The sequence below is a fragment of the Rhinolophus hipposideros genome (assembly GCF_964194185.1).
Source record: "Rhinolophus hipposideros genome assembly, chromosome: 5".
Classification (NCBI taxonomy): domain Eukaryota; kingdom Metazoa; phylum Chordata; class Mammalia; order Chiroptera; family Rhinolophidae; genus Rhinolophus; species Rhinolophus hipposideros.
This window is the reverse complement of record NC_138051.1, coordinates 46,164,005-46,179,858: the sequence shown is the minus strand read 5'-3', so window position 1 is coordinate 46,179,858 and position 15,854 is coordinate 46,164,005. Positions and strand designations below refer to the sequence as shown.

At 32.0% G+C, this 15,854-nt stretch overlaps 1 protein-coding gene across 7 annotated transcripts in view; it reads left to right on the top strand.

Moving 5' to 3' along the window:
* Nucleotides 1–15,854, top strand: part of DMXL2 (Dmx like 2) — a 121,985-nt gene that overhangs the window by 83,217 nt on the left and 22,914 nt on the right. For all 7 annotated transcript variants that reach the window (XM_081049104.1, XM_081049100.1, XM_081049103.1 and 4 more), the window contains exons 20-26: nt 634–803; nt 3,688–3,785; nt 4,230–4,395; nt 5,717–5,978; nt 11,039–12,120; nt 12,530–12,721; nt 14,292–14,368. In XM_081049104.1, coding sequence (XP_080905230.1) covers nt 634–803; nt 3,688–3,785; nt 4,230–4,395; nt 5,717–5,978; nt 11,039–12,120; nt 12,530–12,721; nt 14,292–14,368 — 2,047 coding nt within the window. The remainder of the gene's footprint in view (nt 1–633; nt 804–3,687; nt 3,786–4,229; nt 4,396–5,716; nt 5,979–11,038; nt 12,121–12,529; nt 12,722–14,291; nt 14,369–15,854) is intronic.

Below are 15,854 nucleotides of genomic sequence, written 5' to 3'. Positions count from 1 at the left end.
TCTACCAGCGCAAAAGGAGTTTGCTTTATCTCATCAATATTAGGCAGTGCCTTATCTCATCAATATTAGGTAGCTTTAAACTACTTTCAATCAAGGCACTAAAGGCGGAGGAATGTGCCTCCTGTCTGTTATTCCCTGGAACTCTGATGAAATTTAGAGCTTGCTTTGAAGTGATACCTAGCTCCTTGACCAGAGCGATGAATGGGGCAGTTTGCATTATTCAGTACTAAAGGATATGGTCCCCAAGCAAGTGGAACTGTGAAAGGACACTCAGGCACATGGGGCAAGATACTTTGACTTGACCAAAGCTTTCGCTGTTGATAAGTTTGGTGTGTGTACCTATGAATGGCTCCATATTCAAATACCTTTCTTTCCAATGAGTAAGTTTTAGTGTCTTTTTTGCAGTGGGGGAAAAAGCAAATATGTTTGGGAAAAGGAGATTTTGGTTTTGTATATCCTGTCACTAATCTTGTATTTAGAAGCTTTATAGTATAAAATCCTGAATGATGAAAGACTTCCTTTTTTCTGCTTGAAAATTCTTTCCAGAATGATTGAATACATGAGTATGTGAAAAATTGTTTTTGTTCTTTTTTGATGTAGTTCTAAAGGTTATTATTTGTATTTCTGATTTAGGTGTGTCTACTTGCCATTTTGCCTGGGCTTTTCATTCTGAGGCTGAGGAAGAACTAATTAATATGATTCCTGCAATTCAGAGAGGAGACCCTCAATGGTCTGAGTTAAGAGCTATGGGAATAGGTTGGTGGGTCAGGAATATTAACACTCTTCGAAGATGCATTGAAAAGGTAACTTTACTTCATTGGATTTTGAAGTTAAGAAAAAGGTTTTTTTAAAGGATAAAATTATTATTTTCCAGAGAAACTGTAGTGGGGAATTAGTTTGTATATCTTGAGATTCTGAGTATTTCTTAAATAAAATTTTTTGTAGATTCCAAAACTTGACCTTTGTAAAACATCTATGCAGTATATCATTTGTCTTTTGCCATATACACTGAGTTTATAATTTTTATGAAATAGCAATATTTTCTGCTCTCAGTTGAGGTGTGTTCTAGTTTAAAAAAATGAAAAAATGTGAATTTAGAAAGTAAACTTAAGTTATTATTAGTTATATACATTACATAGAAAAATCATTCTTTTTAAATAAAGTATTGTCTAAGTTAATAAACAGCAAACTTCCTGTGCACACTTAAAATACCATTTCATAAAAAGTTTTGATTTGTGTATACTTGAAGGACATCTTTGGCAGCAAATGAATCATGCAATAAATTTTTTTAAGACAGGTTTTCTGAATCAGTTTTCTGATAGATTCCCTTTAGAAAAAAAAATTGTTAGTGGAAACTGAAAGTTTTTTCAGTGTTGCAGAAACTAACTGTTGTTGAGTATCTATTTTGTGCCAGGTTTGGTGCTACTTGCTTTTGATAAATTATTTCATCTTCTCATCGGCTACATCTCTGTTTTCTCCCTGATGGAACTAAGACTCAGAGAAGCTAGTTAACCAGCCCAAACTCCTATCACTTATAAATGTTAGACTTAGTCTGTGCCTTTTCTACTCTGTCAGGGTTAGGAAAGCAGAATTCTCATTCACTCTTTACTTTTAGGAGTCCATTAAAATTCCTGAAGTTCAATTAATGATACTACATTTGTGAAGTACAAATCTATTTCTCCCAGAGGAATTTATTCCTCTACAATAGTAGTTCTCAAATTTTAGTGTCAGGAGAATCACCTGGCAAACTTATTTAAAATGCATATCCCTCAGTCCTGCTCCCAGATATTTTCATTTGGTAGGTTGGGGGTGGCAGGGCTGTGGCATCTTAGCTTAGTGTCCTGTGATTCTGCTGTGCATGGTTCTCAGATCATAATTTGAAGTATGAAGATAAAAGTGTGATTTTCCTGCTCCATGTAAGGCAGCTAATAAGATATCAGCGTTGCTCTTTTCAAAGTAAGCACAAATGTCAGAAGGAATTACTCTCACACCAAATAAGAAATCTAGTTTTTGGTGTATAGCAGTGGAAAAAAGGGCGTATTTTGCCTGAAATGTTTCAGATGTTACCTACAAAGATCTCTTTAATTTCTTGTCAACAGTGGGTTGTGTCATTATAATTGAATATTGCTGGTATATACATAACGATTTATTTCCTCAACTAATTTCTCTTAAAATTAAAAGGTAAATTTTTTGCCTTTATATACCGGGGGTGCCAAAAAAAGGTATACACATGACTTGTATTCATCTTTTGTTATCAGTATATATTATTACAATTTTAATACAGTTTTTCCTTTCTTAAAATGTATATACATTTTTTGGCACTCTCTGTATTATAAATCCATAGTTGAGAATGTATAAAAATTCCTCTAAAATTATTAAACATTGGAATACTAAGTTATGTGATTGAAGGCAGAGAAAAATACTAAGAAATGGGAAGAGAAATAAAAGTATTGAAGGTAAAGTATTTTGTGATACAGTTTTAGGTATCTTTCCCCTCTCTCCCATGCCTTGGTAGCTTCTTGCTTCACCATCAGTCAATGTGAACTAATAAAACATCCATGTTTTGCAGAGATTATCTCAGTATCTTTGAGAAATAAGATATGATCTATTTGGTATTGTGTTCAAAACAATATAATTATATGCATTGTTACTGGCTTAATAATTTTGAAAGTTACTCTGAGTTGATTGTATAAATTCAGCAACTTTGGTTTTATGGCTCAAAGGAGGTTATCATTATAATACAAGGAGAATTATGTGCTCATTAAGACTTTTTCTCGGAGTGGCCGGTTAGCTCAGTTGGTTAGAGCATGGTGCTAATAACACAGAGATTGCTGGTTTGATCACCACATGGGCCACCGTGAGCAGCGCCCTCCTTAACAACAACAAAAAAAGAAGATCTTTTCTCATTAAATTTCTAAGAACTGAAATTTGTAAGGTCTTCAAAATAATGGAGCTTCAAACTTCTGTATTTTAATTACACGCCAGAAAGAATGCGTCAATCCTTCAGAATTGTCAAAATTTGAAAAATATCAGAACAGTATGGTTTTTAAAAAAATACATTTTTTAAAAAAACCTGGAGCATTTATTTTTGTCTGTAACTTTATAAATGTGTGGATGTTTGCATGTATGTAATTGATATGTATTCACAGATGTCTGTATCAGTATTAATTAGTTGAGAGCTTTCAATTGTGACATCACATATATCGTGGAAGTTAGTATTCTAACTTTTATAAAATATTAAGAAATGTATTTAATTTTCAAGAAAAAGATCACATCTATTAAATAGTCTGCCTTCTTTATTGTTTCCTATGTTAGACAGTTTTAGTACTACAACGGTTCTACTTCCTTTTCTACCTGTTACTGTGTGACTGTTGGCATTTACTTAACCTCTCTGTGCCTCAGTCATCTCATAAAATGAGGATAATAGTACCTCATGGATTGTGGTGATTCAATAAAATAAGTGAAAGGTACTTATTTTTATTATCGCTGGCATGCAAATGGTGATCTTTAAGATCATGTATCATAAGATACTGGAGATTGTGGAATAGAGCCACCTTTTCCCATCTCCATAGTTTCTATCAGCGATGGAGGTAGCAGAAAGAAGCATTAATTGCTATAATGTTTTTATCAGATGGTTGTAATTTTTTATCAAATGGTTGTTAATATAATATTTTATTTACCAATTAGGTTGCCAAAGCTTCTTTTCAAAGGAACAATGATGCCTTGGATGCTGCATTATTCTACCTTTCAATGAAGAAGAAAGCAGTAGTGTGGGGTCTGTTTAGGTAAGTTGCCTTAATACTCAACGTGATTTAATTCAATGAAGGTTGTGCTGTGAATAGAAGCCTAATACTTTTGAAAGTATTTAGATATATGAGCTTGATCAAATCAGCTTAGTTCTTTGTGCCTTGATTCATTTATCTGGAAAAACGAGCATAATATTGTTTCAATTTACCTAAAAAGTGGGATGTTGTTTAAAAAAAAAAAGTTGATAAAAGCACTTTGGAAAGTGAAAAATGCTCTTGCTTCATATTCATGTTTACATAGGGTCTTTTGAGCTTTCTTTATTAGAAGAAGTAAAGAGAAGCTTGATAATAAACACCTATTATGGGTTATTGTTTTTTAGATGGATATTTAAGGTTTTTATTTTTCATTTTTACATACTCTATACAGGATTCAAAATACTTGAAATTTGGTTTAACCACTGATGTTTGTACTCTGGTTCCCAGGTCACAGCATGATGAAAAAATGACAACATTTTTCAGCCACAACTTTAATGAAGATAGGTGGCGTAAAGCTGCTTTGAAAAATGCTTTCTCTTTACTTGGAAAACAACGCTTTGAACAATCTGCTGCTTTTTTCTTGTTAGCTGGTTCATTGAAAGATGCCATAGAGGTATAAATAAAAAAATATACTATGCAATACTTGTAAGAGATTGAAAACCTGAAAAGATTGTGGAGGAGATTGTAATTTTTTGTCATATGTTTGAAAGGAAGGAGAATAACTACAGAAGTTACTGAACTTAAATAGTGGTACTGTGATAAATGAAATTATAAATAAATTTAAGTGAGAAACATAGATGAAACATTTTATGTACGAATATTTCATTTCAAGATAAGTATATTCATTTCAAGTATAAATGTATGAAAAATGGCAAAAGTGGTTTATGAATATCTTCTTACTGGCCATCTTGTGATTCTGAACTATTTAAAGTATATGTAGATCACAACCTCCTTATTTAGTGTAGAAAGGCAGATACTTGAAGTTATTTTTCTTCTAAATGTAATTTATAAATATAGAACTAAAATTGCATTTTGTACTGTTTTGTAATGTAGTTGTCCTAGATATTGGCAAATGAATGTGAAGAGATAAAACTTTGCATTTTTTGAAATGATAATCCTCGCAGCTGGTTAAGAGAGTAATTATAAATGTTTATTTATGATATCTTCCTCGTAGGGTACTATCATTGTGAGCAATCCAAATGAGTGAAGGAAAAATAGCAATGGAAATAATACACGATAGAAAAAATAGGAAATATCCAACAAAATGAAAGTACTTTACGTTCGAATTAGTCATATTTTCAAAATTATCTCAGGTGTATAATTTTTTTAAACTAACAATGTTTATAATTTTGAAATAGGAAGTGTAGCCTAGAAGATACTCAGGCAAAGAAAAGACATGTTATGTTTATTGACCGAAAAGTGCTCATGTGGCCTGAATGATCTCAAATTCTCAAGATGCGTAGTTATATTAGAATATAAATTCACAGAGAGTAATAATTAGACTATGTGGTTTTACCTCGTGTGTTATTTGTTATATAAATAGAAAGTCCTTTAAAACAGTAATAATTATGTTTATATGAAATACATTTGGAAATGAAGAGAAACTGATGTATCTAAATTCAAATGTCATAAGTGGCATTTAATTTAAAAATAAATGTTACTAATTTAAATTGAACTGTGTCTGAGATGATGTTGATATACTTTTATTCTTATTTTATAAATAATTTTCCTAGGTTGGAAAGCTACTAAGTTCTGGTTTCTTGCTTTTCTTGTTATTCCTTAATCTCCTATCAGGCAATCATTTACACTTCAGCCTCTGGACCCTCCCTCTCCTTCCCCAGTGAGAATATAAATGGTAGATAATTTCGGGATATTGGTGGGATATTTTATATCTCTAAATAATTATTATTATTTCTTAATATTAAACTTTACAGGTATGTCTTGAAAAAATGGAAGATATTCAGCTAGCCATGGTTATTGCCCGTTTATATGAATCTGAATTTGAGACTTCATCCACTTATATATCCATCCTAAATCAGAAGATTTTGGGTTATCAGCAGGATAACTCAGGATTTGATTGCAAAAAGTTACACCCTGATCCTTTTCTGCGTAGTCTTGCCTATTGGGTAATGAAAGATTACATCCAAGCCTTGGACACGCTATTAGAACAAACACCAAAGGAGGATGATGATCAAGGTAGGACATTTTGTAAGTTTCTCTTTTTCTTTTATAAAAGAAGACAGTTTCTGAGCTAATATTCATGTAGATGAAAAACAGAAACAAAAAAACAATCATTACCAGATTTACTTTTCACCTTTGAGAAATTATTATCAAAATTTCTGGTGTGGCTAAAAGATCAGTCACTTACTATTTGTAATTGAATCTAACATTTTGTTATCAGTTTGAGTAGTGTAAGATTTCACACATTTTTACTCCTACAGATATATTGAGATACTGTATTTTGCCATGTATAGTGTGCACTTTTTTCCCCACATTTGTAAGGGAAAAATAATGCACATTATATATGGGTAGTACTAATTCGGTATCTATATAAATGTTTGTAATTCTTTTACTTATGCTTATGAGTTGAAAGTGTAATAATAAATAAATGCTAAAATTCCTTTATAATACAAAAAACAAGTACCTAAATATAAACAAATAAAAATTTGAATTAAAAAATTAAAACTAAAGATTTTCCCCCCTGAATGTTTGGGCCGAAAATGTGGGTGTGCATTTTACACAGGAACGCATTATACATTGCAAAATACGGTATATAGTAAGATAGGATTTCCTACCATGCTATTCTAATTTCATATCTATTAAACTGAAGCATACAGAATGTTTGCCACATAATACAGCTCTTTCTTTTTAATTATATAGCCTTTTTTTTTTCTTAATTGGAGAATATTGGGGAACAGTGTTTTTTTTCAAGATGTCAAGTTGTTTTTCATTCTAGTTGTGGAGGGCGCAGCTCAGCTCTGTCAAGTTGTTTTCAATCTAGTTGTGGAGGACACAGCTCACTGGTCCACGTGAGACTTGAACCGGCGACATGGTGTTATGAGCACCTCGCTCTAACCACGGAGCAAACTCGCTGCCCCCAGTTTTTTTTTTTTTTTTTTTTTTTTTTTTTTTAAGAATAAATTTTGGCTGTTTCACATATTGGCTTAGTGCATGGGCCTAGGAAAACTTTATTCTTATGTGCTAAACTTCCTTTACTCTTAGTTATCCCAAATAATTTAGATTTTTTTAGTATCTAGAGGGTATTTATCAGCAATGTTGGCAATAATTTAAAAAATATTCTAAGCATTCTAAGCATTCTAAGTAAATAGAATAAATTATACCCGTAATATACAAACAGTGTCATTAAAAATGAGGTAATAAATTGATGTGTTAATATGTGCTATATTATTAAATGAAAACAGATGCAGAACAGTTTGATTCTTGTTGCACTTTACATATATACAGAGGGCGCCCAAAAAATGTATACATGTTTTAAGGAAGGTAAAAACTATCAAAATTGTAATACTCTATGTACCCATAACAAAAGATGAACACAAGTTACGTTTGACTTCTGCACTTACAACAGGTGCTCAAAGTGGTTACCATCAGCGTAACTTTAATACAGTTTTTTCCTTTCATAAAATGTGTATACATTTTTTGGACACCCTCTGTGTCATGCATACACACATGAATGTGCGCTAACACAGTATTTGGTTTCCCTCTCCCTATATTGTTTCCTGGAACAAATCACAAGAAACTAAATACTGGTCACTGATTACCTTTTGGGAATACGAGTTGAGAGATTTAAGCTTTTACTTTTCATCTTGTACTTTGTATAGTTATAGTTTTCTAGCTTTATAGTTTTATTACTTACTATTTTTAAATTCTGAAAGAGCTTATGAGATAAAGAGATGAGGGCCCTATTTTTACTTTCTTTTTTACAGATGATAAATATAATATTTTAATAATATTTAAAAGAAAGGAAATAAAAAGAAAACCTTTAGGAAAAATATTAGGTTAGTGCAAAAGTAATTGCGGTTTTTGCAATTATTTTTAACCTTTTATACTGCAATTACTTTTGCATCAACCTAATAAATATCTGAATTACCCAGGTAATTTTTATAGAAGGAAGGTTTAACTTTTTTCTTACTGTTTTCCAGGTTAATTTTTTAAAGCTTATTGTGGTAAATTTCAAATACATATAAAAGAGTAAATAATATAATGAAAGTTTGTGAATCCATCACTCAGCTTCAATAGTTATCAACTCATTGTGTCGTACAGACTCTATACTTTCCATTCCTTCCCATTCTCAACATAGATTTTTTTAAAGTGGATTTCACCATATCATTTCATTTGTAAATATTTCAACATGCGTTTCTAAAAAATAAGGACTCTTAAAAAAACATAACACATACCATTTTAATGAAATTCTATTAGTAATCAGCAAATACACAGTGTTCAAATTTCCCTGGTTATTTCATAAAATCTTATACAATTGATTTGTTTGAATTAAGGTCCAAATGAGGCCTATATATTGTGAATGGTTATGTCTACTTTAATCCATAGTTTTTCCTTCTTCTTTTTTTCCCCCTTGCAATTTATTTAGGAAGTTAGATTATTAATCCTGTAGTTTTTTGTCTTTTGCTGATTGTGTACCTGTTGTGTAATTTAACATGTTTCTTTTCCTGTGTTCTATTTTCTGTAAATTAGTATTTAAGATTCTAGAGGCTTTTGTCAGATTTTTGGGCAGGAATATTTCATATGTAGTATTCATCAGGGGTCTCATAATGCCGACTTGTTTTGCATTTTTGTAGTATTAACAGCCATCAGTGATTCTTTATTTCGTTAGTGGTTGTAAAATGGTGATGTTCTAATTATATCATTTTACCCTTTTATGAGCTGGAATACTTCTCTTGAGTAGTATTCCTTAGCAATTGTTTGATTACACTGAAGTCCAGTAGTATGTACAGGAAAGGGAAAATACATGTTTGATTCTTTTATTAATCAGTTTTCAAAATAATAACTTGATTCCTTAGCTTCCTACAAAGCTGACTAATTAGATTTTAGTTTTTTAAAGGTTATCTTGAACTCACGGATTTAGATAGATTTGTGTTTTAATCCATTGCAGTTTGTTATTATGGATGCTTAGATTAACCCATCTTTTTTTTTTTTAAATCAAAGTTTATTGGGGTGACAATGGTAAAGTTACATAGGTTTCAAATGTACAATTCTGTAATACATCATCTGTATATCACATTATGTGTTCACCACCCAGAGTCAATTCTTTAATCACCATATATTTGACCCTGTTTATCCTCATCTACCCACCCTCCCCTTTACCCCCTGGTAGCCACTAAACTATTGTCTGTGTCTATGAGTTTTTGTTTCTTTATTTGTTTGTCTTGTTCCTTTGTTCCTTTCAATTTTATAGCCCATGTATCAGTGAAATCAAATAGTTCTTGAGTTTTTCTGACCTTTTCGCTTAGCATATAATAATCTCAAGATTCATTTATGTTGTCACAAATGACACTATTTCATCTTTTCTTATAGCAGAATAGTATTTCATTGTGTACACGTATACATACCACATCTTCTTTATCCAGTCGTCTATCTAAGGACACTTTGGTTGTTTCCATGTCTTGGCCATCAACAAAATAAAGAGGCAACCAACTGAATGGGCAAAGATATTTGTATACAACGCCTCCGATAAGGGGCTAATATCCAAATTATATAAGGAACTCATACAACTCAACAACAAAAAACAAACAATCCAGTTGAAAAATGGGCAGAGGACCTGAAGAGACATTTCTCCAAGGAGAACATATAGATGGCCAATAGACATGAAAAGATGCTCAACTTCACTAATCATCAGAGAAATGCAAATAAAAACCACAATGAAATATCACCTCACACCAGTTAGAATGGCTATCGTCAACAAGACAAATAAGTGTTGAAGAGACTGTGGAGAAAAAGGAACCCTCATACACTGTTGGTAGGAATACAGACTGGTGCAGCTACTATGGAAGGCAGTGTGGAGGTTCCTCAAAAAATTAAGAATAGAATTCCCATAGATTATCCCATCTTTAACCAAAGGGAGCTTCTTCAAGTTCTTGAATCCTTTTGACATTACTCCTTGATAGTTTCTTTGCTTTCTGGTTTGGCAAAGTGTTTCAGGCTCATCTTGTACATTTCCTGCCTTAGACCTGGAAATGGCCATTCCTTCAAAGAATCCTGGATCCTTCACTGTGGGTTAATATTTAAAGACCACAGAATGCACACTGGGATTCTCATTGCTGTTGGTTGTCATTTCTAGGCTGTTTCAATGAATGTAGCTAGGGAATTTTTTTTCTGAGAATTCATGAGTTCACACTGAAATTTCAAATTGAAATACATATTGTAGGGTTCTTCTTAGATTTAAAATTTGTGTCTTATAATGAAAAGCTTGGATTCTCATGCCATTAGCATAATTATTTGCTACATATTATATGCATACAATAGTTTCAGAATAATGCAATTATTTTTCATAACATTGTTACTGAGAATAAAGGTTTTTTTTTGTAGGTATTTTTGCTATTATGATATATCCCACTAAGGAGGTACAGTTAAATTACTGGTTTTAAAGTCACCTTATAGTTCTTCTCTGTGTGGTTAATGCTACCAATTTGATACACAGAATCATTTCTTTAATTTTGCATTTGTGTGAATTTTTAAAAAAATAATTTGAAAAGTCATAAAATATTGACATGGTTTTGAAATGAAATATATATATATATATATGAAATATATATATTTCATGGTTTTGAAATGAAATATATATATATATATATATATTTCAGATGTTTTCAGAGAAAAATCAAGCCTTTTCCCTGATCTCTCTCTCTTATTTCCTCCTTTTTTAGGGAATCAGTTAAAAAATGTTTTGCATGTTTTTTCCCTCCATTAAAAAATAGAAGCGTGTGTGCATGTATCTCCTCTCCACTTTCTCAGATAAAACGTAGTTGATGATACACTGTTTTTTGCACCGTCTTTTACTTAACATATTCTGTATACATTTCGTAGCAGCACAGAGGGAAATTCTTTTTATTTCAGCTGTGTTGTATTACTGATTACATGGAGGTACCATATAGTTTAACTTATCCTAGGTTAATATTTAAGTATCCTTTATGTTGAGGAAATGCTGACATACTTTATTCATTTTGTAATATAAATGCAAATTAACATAGTACCTTGTAATTGTATCTATTTGATTTCTATAGTTATCATCAAGTCTTGTAATCCAGTGGTATTTAGTTTCTACAACTACCTTCGAACTCATCCTTTGCTTATTCGAAGAAACCTTGCCTCCCCTGAAGGAACTTTGGCAACCGTAGGTCTCAAAACTGAGAAAAACTTTGTTGATAAAATTAACCTCATAGAAAGAAAATTGTTTTTTACCACTGCAAATGCTCATTTTAAAGTTGGATGCCCTGTTTTAGCCTTGGAGGTACTCTCCAAAATTCCAAAAGTTACCAAACTATCTGCCTTACCTGCAAAAAAAGCCCAGCCTGACTTCATTTCTAAAAAGATGGGTGATATACCTTCAGAATCAAAAACTCTGAGTGATAGCAATAGAAGTTCTGGCATTGATTGGTCGAATGTAACTTCATCACAGTTTGATTGGAGTCAGCCAGTAGTAAAAGTGAATGAGGAACCTCTTGATCTTGATTGGGGTGAAGACCGTGACAGTGCCTTAGAAGAAGAGGAAGAAGATACATTTGGCTTAGTAATGAAAAGTACAGATGTCAGGGGCAAAGATAGACAAGAAGATCAAAAAGCCTCAGACCCTAATATGTTATTAACTCCTCAGGAAGAGGATTGTCTTGAAGGTGATACTGAAGTTGATGTGATTGCTGAACAACTAAAATTCAGAGCTTGTTTAAAGATCCTTATGACTGAACTAAGAACATTGGCTACCGGTTATGAAGTGGATGGAGGAAAACTCAGATTTCAACTCTATAACTGGCTTGAGAAAGAAATTGCTGCCTTGCATGAGATATGTAATCATGAAACAGTTCTTAAAGAATATGCCAGTAGGACATACTCTAAAGCAGAAAGTGATCTTCTGAATCAGGAAGAAATGGTGGACAGACCAGATATTGATACCTATGAGCGCCACCAAATAGAAAGACGAAGATTACAGGCTAAACGAGAGCATGCAGAAAGACGAAAGTTGTGGTTGCAGAAAAACCAAGATCTCCTAAGAGTTTTTCTTAGTTACTGTAGCCTTCATGGGGCCCAGGGTGGTGGTCTGGCCTCAGTAAGGATGGAACTCAAATTTTTACTTCAAGAATCACAGCAGGTATGAGCTTCACTTTTCAATCTCGGTTATTTTTAATAATTTCAGTAGCTCTTCCAGTTACAGCTATAAAGCTCCTTTTACTAGTTAATCTAAATTGTTTAGCTCCTCAATTTATAGGAGGTAGATATTTATAATCAACATGAGTGCTTTTAGACTGAAGTTTTCGGGGTTAGGAGTAGGCTTTTAAAAGCCTGAGAGCACAGCTGTGTCATACTCATCTTTACCTTCTGCATCTAGTGTAGCACCTGAAACATATTGGGAGCTCAATAATTTTTTGTAGACTGGAGAAATAAGTACATGAATATACTGCTTATATTTAAATATTCATCAGTATTTTTATCAAATAACTATTAATTGTTTTTCCTCCTTCATTTTAACTACTTTGCAAAAAATAATCTATCGCCCACAGGAAACTACAGTGAAGCAGCTCCAGTCTCCACTACCATTACCTACCACCCTACCTCTGCTTTCAGCAAGTATTGCATCAACAAAAACAGTCATAGCTAATCCTGTATTATACTTAAATAATCACATCCATGATATACTTTATACTATTGCTCAGATGAAAACACCACCTCATCCCAGTATTGGAGATGTGAAGGTAATGTAAAATTTATGATCATTTGATATTGCACACACTGAAAAGGTAAATATACTTGTCTTCCAATATGAACTTAGAGGAGATATTTTAAAGTGCTCTCATATGCTACCTACTCCTAATCAGTTCAAGACTATTTGTCCAATGAACGTAATTTAAAAGTAAGTTTTCTTCTTATTTCTGGAAAAGTTATTGTCTTCCTTTAAGACAGGCTAACACTCTTTTGGTAATAAAACTAATTTCCTAGACAGTATTCTTGCCACTTAATATTTCTTTAGATCCTCATTCCCCTTAAGTAAACCATTAAGTTAGGCGTATTTTTATGACTGTTTGCTTATACTCCAAGATATTGTGAAAATACAGGTTCTAGGGATATCTGAGAGTACCATGATTGATCAGAAATACTCTTAAAGAAAGTATCCTTGTAACTGTTTCCCTGATGATTGTATTTGTTGGAGGCTGTACAGTAGTTAGGGACAATCAGAGTTTGGGCAGAGTTATTATCCAAAATTAAACCTATACTCTGTTTGAAAAACTGAAAAATGAATAGATTCCAAGAAACCCTAGGGAGCTTGACAGGATCTGGAGAGTTGACCAGACTCCCACTATGCTCCCATATGTGTATTTGTATTGTGCCTTTTCCAGTGCCAGTGGTTGATGTCATTTCAGGTTCCAAACATTTTTATTTTTTCTTTCATTTGAAAGGCCTGTTTGGTCTCTGGTAGTACATTCTTCTGAAGGACCCAAGATTTACTGGTCACATCAACCTATTACATACTTCTAATCCATAGTATAAATAAATCTATATTAGTATTTTAGCAGAGATTACTTAAATTTTTTGTTAGGTGAATATGGATACCCAGAAAAGGCATTAAATGCATATAAATTCTAAGTAAACATTTCCAACTCCTAGAAATTTAGGTAAGGCTTTCAAAGAGTATGAACCTTTCTAAGGTCCTTTCAAATTTTAAGATTTTATGAGTCAGAAGATGTTGATTCACTATGGTACTTTAAAATGTGGTTTTTCATATTTTGATAATTTTTAAACTTTCTAAATTAAAAATTTTAATTTTAGTACTAAGTAAATTATTTGCTTTCTGGAAAATCAGCCATTTCACACAGTGATTGTTTTCTAAACATTTAATTTATTCTTACTGGTAAAAATCAGGTTTTTATTTTGATCAAGAAAATGTCATAATGCAAGTTTAAATAAAAACTCTGAAAAGTCTATACTTACTTTGGTTCTGCTTTTTAAAATATTACTATTTAAGCTAATTATTAGCAGGCGATGACAGTCCCAATAATATGGATATTGACACTTTGCCAGGGCCTGGTAAATGGCAGGCTCACAGTAGGTAAATATTTGATAAAGAAGTATCAGTTAGCTTTGTTGTGGGCATGCATATAAAGTTAGGTAGGTGTTATTTTAGAAGTTTTAAAGTAGAGTTAGTTGTCTCGTATGGGATCTAGTCTTATGATATTGCTAGTTTCCTGAGTATTTTCTAATTGTTAACATATTACTGTCGTGTAGAAATGTTAGTATAAAATGTAACTGTGGCTGTTTTGGTTTTAGGTGCACACACTGCATTCACTAGCAGCATCACTTTCCGCATCAATTTACCAAGCATTATGTGACAGTCATAGCTACAGGTAACAAAACAAAAAAGTCACCCCCGAATAATATTAATACAGCAAAAATATTAAACTGTTCCAGAATTATATTAAAGTTCTATTTCCTAGGGACTGAAAAATACTCAAATATGACTGCCATATTTACTTTAATAGATGAGAGAGAATGAAAAAACAAATAATTATTTGTTTAGTTTAGCTGTCAACTTGGTAACAACAGGGACATATACAAAATGACAACTAGTAAATGGAAATTACCATCATCACCGTCTTTTTTGTTTTCAAGAAGAGAAGTGTTGTTTACTATCCAAAATAATTTATAAAATGAAATTAAAATTTGTGTTTTCCTTAGGAACTATTTCTTTTAGCATTGGATTAACTTCTATTTGTTTAACTGGTTTTCAGTTGAAAGAGGAAATACTTTTGAAAGAAGTACATTCCTAATACTGAGTTATTAAAATAAATTTTACTTATGCATTAATGTATAATATAAAAGTCTTTGGATGACATATCAATTAGAAGTAATAATTTGAATTTTTTTTAAACGTGCAATTGCCTCCTTCAATGTATACTTTGCATTTTAATGGCTAGGACAATGAATGTAAGTAGTAAGAAATTGAATCACCTGGAAAGATGACCCAGAATTAAATGAATTATATTAATAAGTGAAAAGTTTGTAATATACATAAAATCACATTAAGTTTATATTAAACATATGTCTAGGGGTTTTTTTTCTTGTAAATTCAGCAGTCTTCTGTGGGAAGATTTGATATTGTATAAGGAATTACTCTCTCAATATGGCCTATACTCTGATTTTAGCCTAATAAGGCCATGTCTAAGTATTCCAAAGACTTGGAAATGTAAATAAAGAAAAAGAATTTATTTAATTGATTGTGGTCATCTTAATGCTCAAAGACAACTTGCTTGTTATCAGTCCCTTGTTAAAATGGTGCCAAATGAGAATTCAAATAAAATTTTTTAGATGTGTTTTTTTCAGTCCTTGAGCTAGAAACCCTCAAGGATGTCACCTTTACTTTGGCTTCTGTATTCTCCTCAATTCCACAAAGATAAGGGAAGTAATATTTAGGCACAGTTTGGTTTTAGGATTGGGTATTTCCAAAATATGATTCTCCAGATTTAATTCAGGGTTAAGCTTGTACAACTTTGCAGAGCTAAGAAATGCAACAAAATAGTACCCTGAAACTTTCTAATATATCCTAGTACCAACAGTAGTCTCCTTACCTCAGACTTTAAAAAAAAAAAAAAAAATGGGTGAATATAGAAGATTTCAAAGTATCAGTGACATCTGGAAAAGATTTTAAAAGACTAAGTAAGAGTCATCTGCCCAACATAGTAAAATTGGTCTTTTGTTTTAAAAAATTATCAATGAACATTTGTAACTAATTTCAAGAACTTACTAAAATAAATTCTTATTAGAACAGTGAATTGAGTTTTAAGAATTTTGTTTTTATTATAATCTTCTAAAATAAATATGTATAAAGTACAA